The sequence below is a fragment of the Coenobita brevimanus genome, chromosome 7, assembly GCF_032717465.1.
Source record: "Coenobita brevimanus isolate Jiangsu-jjx chromosome 7, ASM3271746v2, whole genome shotgun sequence".
Taxonomy (NCBI): Eukaryota; Metazoa; Arthropoda; class Malacostraca; order Decapoda; family Coenobitidae; genus Coenobita; species Coenobita brevimanus.
Genome location: NC_136960.1, coordinates 19512596 through 19524151, shown reverse-complemented (window position 1 = coordinate 19524151; position 11556 = coordinate 19512596). Strand labels below are relative to the sequence as shown.

Sequence of the window (11556 nt, the reverse complement as noted above, 5' to 3'; positions counted from 1 at the left end):
GTGGTTAAGAGAGTGTTTGTGTGCCCACGAGGTGACTCTGTATCGTGTTTCTATTAGGTTAGGTTAGATTAGATTACAGTAGGTTAAGAGTGTTGGAGGTTATTTTACAGTGAGGTATAGGATTTCTGTTGTAGATGGACTTAGGTCTGTGGTTATGAATTTTGTTTGTGGCCCTACTAGGTGACTCAGTGCTGTGTTGTTAGGTTGGGTTAGGTTATGTAAAGAGTGTCGGAAGTTGAAAGTAGATGGATTTATGTTTGGGTGAAGAGCGAGGGAGAGATAGTGTATGTGTGGGCCTACTGGGTGGCTGGGTGTAGTGTTCCCAGGTGTCCGTGGTCAACTCCTTAGGCTACTTTTAGGGTCTCTGAGACGTGAGCGCTTAGCATGTGGGAGCAATTACGTGAATACCCATATTATGGGCCTGGCCAGCCTGTAACAAGACCTCCGTACACTTGAGATACACTTCGTGAAATATCTTGTAATGACACTCTTTAGGCATGCATTTATTCCCTCTCGTTAACCCCTGCAGACTGAGAGATTACAAGCCTCCCCGTAAGATGTACCTCCCTTCCCAGCTGGCCTGTAATGAATGGGTTTACCTGTGGGCTTAATAGTACTTGACACTGGGGTAATCTAAGCACAGTACGTCTATAAGTGGCTCTCTTAAAGCCGCTTATAAGTACGTTACATAAACTCTAGTACAGTACACCAGTATAGCTAAAAGTACGTTCTGTATGAGTGTTCTTAAAGCCACATGTAGTTACAGTCCAAAGTATAACCATAGCACAGTAGCCTACATGAAATTACCCAAAAGTATAATCAGGCACAATTCTTGAAGATAGACTAAAAATACAGCCAAGCGCAGTACATAAACGTAAACTTTAAAAAATCAGTCTTAAAATTTTAGGTAGTTACATAGAACTTGTTACCATAATATGTCAAAGCCTTATATCTACGTGCCCCACCACACTGACGCCATTTAACTAAGCCTCGTTTCTCTACCCCCGTGAAATCCGATTATAACAGAGCCCCACTGATCACGGTCTTCACGCTCCTTCCTCGTCAACCCTTCTCCTTCCCTAAGGTGTTCTTTTTCTCAGGATGTACGGGGTTGATGGTAACAGGGGTGAGCCGGGTAGCATGAAGGACTCATCGGGGTTTATCAGTGGCTGGGTAGTAACTCGTTGCAGATAAAGAAGCTACCCCGCCAGGCCACAACAAAGCCTGCGGTGGGTCGGGGCTGAGGTCGGTATGAGAGAGAGAGAGAGAGAGAGTGGGAGGGGGTGAAGACAGAGGAAGTGGACAAGGAGAGTTTGTAGCGAGCCTCTAATCCCGTCTGTTTGTGATAAGATATACCGTAGATCACCAGGTGCAGGGATTATGGGACGAAGTAAATGGGATGTTTCAGTTCAGCGAAAGGCCCTTTGATAGACGGGGACATGGGTGGTGCTGTGAATGGTGAAGGAGGTGGAGATTTTGTGGAGTCTCCGTATATGACGTGCTACGGACGAACTGGGGCGACGAAGTGTATGGAATATGGTTGCAGGTTCTTTCCTTCCTATCCTTTCAGTTGCACAGGTATATGATTTGTATAAAGCTTGTATTTTTCACGTTATTATTCACTGTAGCCTGTTTGTTAAATACCCAGCTGCTGTAAGACTCACGGCAAAGGGAAGAACGGAGAACCTAGTTCAGTGTTTCAGTGGATCATGTTTGCTTGAGTCAGTCTTAATCTAGTTTGTAATATGTCTAGTACCTATATTACTTTGGGAAAAAAGCACGTAAATGTTTGTTATTGAAGGCACGTAAATGTTTAGCAGGTGTATGATGTGTAGGCACGTATCACTAGCAGCTGTATAATATGAGAAGGCACGTAAATGTCCAGCAGGTGTATGGTATGAGAAGGCACGTAAATATCTAGCAACTCTACGAGACAAGACGACATGTTAATATCTAGCGCTGTATGAGAAGGCACATTAATGTCTAGCAGTGTGATTTAGATTAATGGCACGAAGAGAGAGTCCCAAACACAAGCCAGAGAATGTTTAGGAATACTTGGCCCTGTGAGGAGGTTCTGGGCGCAATGAGGGGACGTGGAGGGTTGGAGGTGGAGCATTAGGTGGATGAGGACAAGGCTACACCACCCAGGAGTCCCGCTGTGACGGTACTGCCACTCCACGCACTGATGACCTTCCCTCACAGTCACACAGGTCCTTACCATCTCCACCAGCTGCAGTACACAGGCGCGCGTTTCCACTATGATCTTGTGCTGTTTTGTGCTTAGTCACCACATTTCTCAACCCTTATTTCCCTTACTGGTTTTGTCTCAGTTATTCTTTATTTTAGCCCTCATTTTTATTTTAACAGACTCATTATTTTTCTGCTGTCACTTATTTCTGCTGATTTCTGTTCTTGTTCTGTTCACAGGTCTTTTCCTCGCGTGTTTCTCTGTTGCTGTCACTTGTTGAAGCTGGATGCTCTTGTTATGAAATTCGAATCTTTTTTTTCCACTTATACACTTTATGTTTAGTATTCATCTGGCCTGTCACTTACTGCAGCTTGATTCTACTGTCCTTAACAAAACTGTGATTCCCATTCACTTTTCTGCCACTTTTTCAGTCTCGATTCTACTGCATTTAAAGATAATACTTTACGCAGTTGCGATGTCCAGCTTGTTACACTTGACTTTAAAGCTATTCTATTCTGAGGAACTTGATTTGATAGATTTAGGCAAATTGTTTCTGTTGTTTTTAAAGCTATATGATTCTGTGAGGGGTAGAATGAGAGTAATTTTCATTTCGAGTCTGTTGTCTTTAAAGCTAAATCACTGTGAAACGTAGAATGGTCGCAAATTACAGTTCTTGTGGTAGATAAATAAGTAGCTGCTTCTAATCTGATACTTTTGTCTTTAATGCTATATATTTTTCACAATAATGTTTAACTGAAAGCTCTTTAAATCTTGCTGGACGTGAACTTGTTGCAGTAATTAAGGCGATTATTTGTCTTTAAAGCTATAGATGTTTTTCAACCATGTGTTGTCTTTAAAGTTGTGTGTATTCCAGTGGTCTTGTCTTCCTTAAAGCTTATATATTTTCTGGCTTGATCCTCTTCTCTCTAAAGTTATCAGATTCTGCTGGACGGGAACTGGTAGCGCCCCCGCCGTCACAGACTGGGAATGGGGTGGTGGAGGAAGCAGAAAGAGGGAGGGGCAGATTAATGGAGAGAAGGAGGTGGAGGGTAGGGGGACTGAGGGAGGGAATAGGAGGAGGGGAGGGGGCTGTGGTCATGCCTGAACCTGCCCGTGGGATTGATTTTAATGGCCTCCCTCTTTAACGATCCGCACCACAACAACGACGCACCGCAAGACCTTGAGAGAGAGAGAGAGAGAGAGAGAGAGAGAGAGAGAGAGAGAGAGGGAGAGAGAGAGAGAGAGAGAGAGAGAGAGAGAGAGAGAGCAGGGAAAGTGGTGATGGACCCTCAGATAGAAAGAATGGGAGGGGGGGGGGTGGACGAGAGAGAATGACTAGGGGTAGTGGTGGTAGTGGAGCCTGATCTCTTGTTCACCTGATACCGCAGTTAATAATGAAAACGAGGTTTATAGCTCAAGACAAAGAATTTAGTACTGTAATCAAATCGAGTGAGACGTTAACTCACTGATCATTCACTCCGTTAACAGATTTCTTGTTCACTCGATAAAGCACTCAGTCTTAAGGTTAACTAGGATATTAAACGGATTTTGAGCTCATTTCATAAAGCTTTTTAGTTATCAGAATGCAGTATGAGTTGGCCAAGATTGAACTCATTTGTTTTTATTCAAGATAATTCATTTAGTCATCGAATGAAGTGGATACTTAAACTGTTATTGGCTTTTGTCTCCAGGGTATGGTTAGAGGATGAAACTGGCTATTCTTGGTTCACTTGATAGAACACTTATCAAATCAAGTGGATCATTAAGCGTACACTTTATTTTAGTTCATAATATGTGAGCGGAAGGACCAGACCCACTTATCTAAGACCACTTGATAATCCACTTAGTTATCAAATCGAGTGGAACATTCTCATTGCTCACTGGATCAAGTTTATCGTTACCAGATGATGTGAAGTGAGAAATCAAAGGCACTTATCATTTGTTATCTGATAGTGCCCACGAGTTTGATAGCACAATCTTACTTGTATAAAAAAAAACTGAGATCAACAGAATATTGGTTAAAGCTTCAAAGTGATTATATTCTCCTTTCCAGTTTAGTAGTCGTTCCTGAAGCGGTCGTGGTGACTTAGGGGTCGTGTTAGATGCAGCTGAGTTGTTAAGTGAAGAAGTAGGTAGCTGGTCGTGATAGCTTGAAATGTGGTGTGAGATGCTGCCAAGTCGTTGCGGTCGTCGTGTTAAGAGACTTTGGGTACTGGTGGTTGTGATGACCCGGGGTGTCGTCTTGGATGCAGCTGAGTCGACGTGGGATGCAGCTGAGTCGTTCTTGTCGTCCTGTCGTGGGAGAAGGTAGGTGCAGCTGGTCGTGGTAGCTTGAGTAGTCGTGTGAAACAGGTGAAGTCGTTGATGGATACAGCTGGTCGTAGGTAGTTGCTTAAGGGCGTTGTAGAAGTCATGCAGCTGAGTCGTCTTGTCGTGGGAGGTGGTAGATGCAGCTGCCCTGACTGGAATGTACAAGAAGAAGCAGCTGAATCGCCGACAGGTACACCTGGTCTTGTTGGCTTGGGATGGCTTATAGGTTGTCCTAGTAGGTTGTGGGGTCGTAGCAGGTCATGCAGCTGAGTCGTCTTGTCTTCCTGGCTTGGTTGGTGCGTGGGTGATGCAACGAGACGAGACGAGAGAGTGAGAGAGGGTGATTTCTGGTTCGGCTCCAAGACACCGGCACAAACTGGCACCTGAAAGGAGAGCATGGAAGAGCATCAGACCCACGGCGAAGATGAGAGAGAGAGAGAGATTGTCGTGTATGTGTGGGTGGGTGGGTGGGTGGGTGTGTGGGTGTGTAAAAGAGAGAGAGAGAGAGAGAGAGAGAGAGACAGACAGACAGACAGACAGACAGATTGTAACTGTGTGTGTGTGTGTGTGTGTGTGTGTGTGTATGTGTGTGTATATATATATATATATATATATATATATATATATATATATATATATGTGTGTGTGTGTGTGTGTGTGTGTGTGTGTGTGTGTGTATGTGCGTTTGTGTGTTTATAGGTAGATTGATGCACTGATATAGATATAGCTGAATAGAAAGATACATAGATAAAAATATATGTATGCATGTACCGGTATGTATGTCTTGTCTATATGTGCTTTGTGTATGCTGGCCTCGCAATCCTCGTACAAGCCGTGGGAGACTTGGGCAAGCACTTGATATGAGCATACAAACACTACGAGTATACGACCATATCAACTAGTAAGGGATTTATATTTCAGACGCGGCTACTTGGGATGGAGTTCGAATTAAATATATATATTAAGTTACTGATTTATATGTGAGAATGGGATAGCAATGGTAGTGTAGCTTAGGCTAGAAATAAAGCAAGGATGTGTCCTGACTCAGCCTTTTTGAAACTCTATCTCACTCCAGTCACCTTTTTAAGTCACCCATAAGTGAACCCAGATGATGGAATAAAAATTCAGTTCCGTCTAGGCGGTAAATTATTAAATCTCAGACGTCATTGGATGAGGAGGAAATGGAAAATGTGAGTACGTTTAAGTACTTGGGTAGTGTGATGAATAAGGATGGAAGTTTCAAGGGTGAAATGCTTGAAAAGACACAGCAAGGAAGAAAGGTTGCTGGTTCCTTGAAAGCAGTGATAAGAAACAGGGAGGTGAGCATGGAAGTGAAAAAGTTACTACATGATAGTATTGTGATACCAGCGTATGGAAGTGAAGCTTGGACCTTGTTAGAGGGACAGAAGTCAAGAGATAGAGCTGCGAAGATGAGTTATTTGAGAGGAGCATATGGAGTCACATGGAGAGACAGACTGACAAATAAGGAAGTGAAGGATCGTTGTGGTGTGGATGTGGATGTGATAGGAAGCGTTAGAAGAAACACGCTGAGGTGGTCTGGACATGCGGAGAGGATGGAGAGCGAGAGACTGACGAGGAATGTGTATGTGAGTGAGGTGGAGAGGGGGAGAGGAAGGGGGAGGCCAAGGATGAGATGGAGGGATGGAGTGGAGAGGTGTATGAGAGAGAGGGGGGGGGGTGAGCTGGCAGCAGGGCAGTGAAAAGGCAAGGGACAGGGCGACATGGAGGCGATTTGTTTGTGGCCACCCCTTACGGGATTAAGGCGTCTGGCAATAGATAGATGGATAGACGTCGTCTTCACGCACAATCAAAGAATGAAATGACTCATTTCCTAGAGTTACAATACGCTAATGACCGTGCTGTCCTTGCACATACATAGAAGCCCTGCAAGAGTCCCACCATCGTCTCCAACATATAACAAGCAATGGGGCTCCAAATAAACGTCAGTAAACAGAAATAATATCTCAGAAAAACAACCAAGCAGAGCTTCCTGCATAGATAAATGGCAGTAATGCAAAACAGGAGAAGCATTTTACCTACTTTGGAATTGTGCTCACAGATAAACATAACATTGATGAAGAAGTCCTTGCCTGAAGCAGCCACCCCTCAGCCTCTTTTGGACATCTCAGATCCAGTCGTTGAAAACACCAACTTGTGAATCGAGACGAAGGTATCAATATATAGGGCGGTATGCCACTCCATCCTCTTATACGCTGCTGAAACCTGGACTACTTACCTGCATCACATCAAACAGCTTGAGTCTTTTCACGTCTGATGCTTACAGTGCATCTTAGGACTCATATGGGAAGATAAAGTCCCTCACTCACAAAGTCTCCAGTGGGTGTAGTCATCCAGCATAGAAAAAATGCTGGCTAAAATGCTGCTGAGATGAGTCGGACACGTGTTCCAGCAAAGAAACCATGCTGGCTAAAAAGCAGCTGAGATGGGTCAGACACGTGTTCCAACATAGAAACCATGCTGGCTAAAAAGCAGCTGAGTTAACGTGTTCCAGCAAAGAAACCATGCTGGCTAAAAAGCAGCTGAGATGGGTCAGACACGTGTTCCAGCATAGAAACCATGCTGGCTAAAAAGCAGCAGAGATTGGTCGGACACGTGTTTCGCATGCCTGAGCACAGCCTTCCCCTCCAGGTTCTGAATGGCCAACTCCCTGCAGCATGTCGCGACCCTGGGGAACAGAAAATGAGACATAAAAATCATATAAGAACAACCCTGAAGAAATGCAACATCATACCAAAAGATCTTGAAACCAATGCCTCGCACAAATATCGATGGTGAGCCCTCTGCAGCGAAGGAACTATTCATCTCGAAAAGCTCGGAACTTGGCCAAAGAAGAGTGTAGACAACGGAGGCACAACCAAAACAGAGTTCTCCCAGAAACTCGGACATGACATGCCGACTGTATGGTAAAGTCTGCTGATCCAGAATTGGTCTGCACAGTCACGCCCCTTTGGTACCAAAGACAATGAGAAGCATTGTATCCTTGTGGGTATAGTAGCCTTCGTCTTCTCCAGCAGGACAGCTTTCAGTGTGTGTGTGTGTGTGTGTGTGTGTGTGTGTGTGTGTAAATGAGAGAGAGAGAGAGAGAGAGAGAGAGAGAGACTAGTAGTAGTAGTACTAGTGTGGTGTGGTCATGTAAACAGTGAGAGTTGTGATGCACGGAGATTTTGATGAGGATAACCTTTACAGATTATAGATATGTCAACTAAAATAAGTGATAAGTAGAAAGAAAGTTGGGCAGACATAAGAAGTGACAGATCAGTTATTGTATCAGCTACTTCCAATCAGTAGTGTAATATGCTAATGGCAATTGGAGAACAGTATGGCAATCAGTAACCTGGTCACGTCATAGCCTTAAACACAGCAACATGGCACAGAGACTAGCATCAAAATATTGCCCATATTACTAGCAAGGCCAAATACTCGCAAGAACATTTCCTGTATATTTTTTCCTAGTGTTTTAACTTCTTCCCTCCACCCCACCAAAAAAACAAAAATCCACGGCATTTTAATACTTTTTTGTATTTCTCCTTTCTTTTCAACTATCTTCAGAATACTGCCTGAATTACGAACAACCTTGAATCCAATTATTCTCAAGTCCTCTTTTTTCAGTTTGTGTTGAGCTTTACATTGTAGTTTTTTTTCCTCCACGTTTCTTACTGATATGAAAAGTATTACGAAACTCTAAGTGATCTTAACGCCTTCAGGACGTCATATTCGTTTTAATCGTGCTAGTCCAGTGCTACAGTATCTCCTGACGATTTTGTTCAAGTTTAAGTTGGAGCACCTTAACCCACCAGACCACCAGGCACCCAGTATAAACCATCCGTCCATGTTATTTGCAGTCAGAAGCTTAACTCTTTCAGCTCAGCCACTTTTTTTCTGATTCTGTTCTTGCTATCACCCGACCTTCATTAACCCATCACTAACAGACCGATCTCCCGTACTGAAAACAGTCGTCCTGTCGCAGCTAGGTAAAAATGGCGTCGTTGTGCTGATGGGGTTGAAAGTCCGAATCTGTTCTTCCAACTTCCGTTCTTTTTAAATTTCCATGATAGATTTTTTACCCCTTTTCTCACTAGCATCGAAATCTTGTCGAAATTGCTGAAAAAAAAAAAAAAAAAAAAAACTGCCCATGTATTCTAAGTATATTTCCAGTTTTTTCTTAATGCATGTTACAACTTTATATATATATATATATATATATATATATATATATATATATTTAGAGAGAGAGAGAGAGAGAGAGAGAGAGAGAGAGAGAAAGTTTTTCTTCATCAGAATATTGGACATAATACGAAAAAACTTGGGGTCAAGTTATTCATAAACTCATTATTTTTTTTTTTTTATAGTGAATGCTAAATATCTTTTCCCATACGAAATTTCCATTATAGTTATTTTTCTGCACCTTTTCCCCACTTTTTCCTGCTTGCATTTGGATGGGCAGGGGAGGAGCCTTATGTTTTGCTTTTCTTTTATTGGACTCAAAGAACAGGTAAGATAGTTTGACCCTACCGTATAGCATACAGCCTCATAAGGATCAGTAGTAGGACTCCCTCTGTTTTTCTTTCCGTTTACTGTCACTTTCTCTGACAGTAGACAGTATCGTCATAACCCATCCAACACACAGCCCTGTATCAATACATCAATACAGTATTTGTTGGTGTTCACTAACCATTTCCCACTCACAAGCAGATAACACAGATCTGTGTCACCCTAGAAAATCCATAAAAAAAATCAAAAGGTGTGTTTCTGGTTTCTTTTATTAATTTCTTGAACACGAGAAGGTCATTTTTTTTCTCAGTCTTGCCACATCCAGACGATTGATGAGAAACTTAGGAAAGCACTCGTATTTTGGAAACTTACTGAAGGTCATATTTAAACCATTTAATTTGCAGAGTTTGACCTAAGTTTAATATCATAATTTGCAACGAGTGACTAATTTGTCTCACTCATCAGATAAATATCAACTCCGTATCCTACTGCTCACAAGTAGCCTCGAAAGGATCATGTAGGTCTGCTTTTGTCTGCTTTCCATGTACTATCAGGGTCAGAAAGTCGCTTAATATTCCACCTGCATCTGCTTCACACTTTGGCCATGTCAGTCGCGTTCCTCTTCCATGAATCATAACAGTGAGATTCATCTATAGGCAGAGAAACCTACCAAAGCTTCTCCCACCTTAGGAATATTAACCATAAAAGAGAGGTAAGAAATTGAAAAAGTGAAATATTATGCGAACTTTCCTCCCCGACCGTACTACCTACCGTCAGTCATACGGTCACAAAGATACTACAAACTGCATAAGCACATTTATTTTTTAATATAAAATATCGATAACGTACAGGTTAACACTTTTCACACTTAACAGTGTTTTTAGATTTTTTGTTATTGCCATTACTGGCCGTCATGAGGCCTCAATAATTGGTAAACCGGGAGGAAATTATTTTAATTAATGATGTTGATGGCTTACGATCAAAATAAGCAACGTCACATGTAATATAGGTAATAGTTTTCAGCATTTTATTACTAGGAGTCTAACTTTAGCAACTGTATGGCACATTCAAAACTGTTTTCATTATATCACACTGATGACCTACATTTTATTCGAGAAACCCTTGACTTTACACGCAGCTTGGATTTTAACTGTAACTTAACGTCACTGAATGTTCACCAGTAATAAATATTGGCACACATAGCAGGTGAAGTGCTAGCAGACGATAAGAGTCCTTTAAAGTTTCATTACTGTCACTAGGAATCACCACTATCATTATCATCATCATCATCATCATCATCATGTTCCTTCAGTCAAAGACTAGATGGGATGAGAATTATACACAATGTTGGCACAGTGAATGGACAAGCACTGTTGCTGTAAACGATGCACTGCAAGTCGTCTTTAGAGATGTGGTTGAGCTGTGGAGTGTGCCGGAGATAAGGTAGGATGTGGTGGAGATTTGATAGGGTGTAGTGGAGGCATGGCAAGGTGTGAAGGGATCGTAGGGTGTGGTGGTATGCTAGTGTCGTGAAATGTGCTGGGCACGTGACAGTGGAGTGCGGTCTGCTGGAGGTGTTGTAGGGATGTGATCGAGTGTGGAAGTTCAGGTAAGAAACAACGTGCCCTTTCCCTCCGCCTATAGCAACAAGTGGAACGTGTCTTGGAGAGGTAAGGCCGGAAGGTCGTAGAATACATCTATAGGGTCATCTAGTAAACAGGAGTCGTCGGAGAGCAGATCGTCCAAGTCAATGGGGGAGTCTAGGGATGGGAAGCAGGGCGAGGCAGGTTGAGGCAGAAAGGATGAAGCTGTGTGAGGTAGGAATGGCGAGGCACAGTGAGGGTCAGCATTGAGAACCTCACTGAGAGCCCTGATATAGTCCACAGCCAGGCGCAGTGTGGTGATCTTGGTCATGATGGTGGAGGTGCTGGCCGCCTCCACCTCCACAGCCTCGGGAAGTACCTGTCGCAGAGTATCGAAGGCCTTGTTGATCTCCTTCAAGCGGTGTCGCTCCCTGGCATTGGCTGTCTTTCTGCGGTATTTTGACAGTGGCGCTGGTTGCGATTTGACCTTAGCTCCCCTTGGGGTCTTGGCCACCTCCTTCTGCAGCCTCTTCACCATCCTGCGAGGCCGCAACCCATATTTTTCTCCCTCCCGCGTCGCACCTTCGTCCGCGCCCTCGCACCGCACCATCACGCAGAGTCACACTCTACGTGTTTCAAAATCACCACACCACACCACTCCACTGATCACCTCGAACTTTACAAGTCAATGAGGTGTGTTGCCTAGATCACCACTTACTGCACCATCGAAGTCACCAGTTTTCATTTTTATAATTTCTTACTGTATTATTGAAGTCAACCGGGAAAGAATCTCACAAGAAAATATTTGCCTATGTATGCTTGTGTCATCCATACGCTTAGAAACTGGGCATGAGAAGAGCCAGGGAGCCGCATGCTGGTGCCTCACCCTGCAGAGACATGGAGGTGAGGAGAGTGGTAGGATGAGGTGAGGAATGCTGGTGT

The 11556-nt window shown here is 43.3% G+C and overlaps 1 protein-coding gene across 1 annotated transcript; it reads right to left on the bottom strand.

Annotated features, from left to right (window-relative positions):
* Positions 1-10669: 10669 nt before the first annotated feature.
* Positions 10670-11224, bottom strand: LOC145403807 (helix-loop-helix protein delilah-like). Its single transcript, XM_080275489.1, has one exon. It carries the CDS (start codon positions 11222-11224, stop codon positions 10670-10672), a length of 555 nt encoding a protein of 184 aa, XP_080131615.1.
* Between the last annotated feature and the right edge of the window lie 332 nt (positions 11225-11556).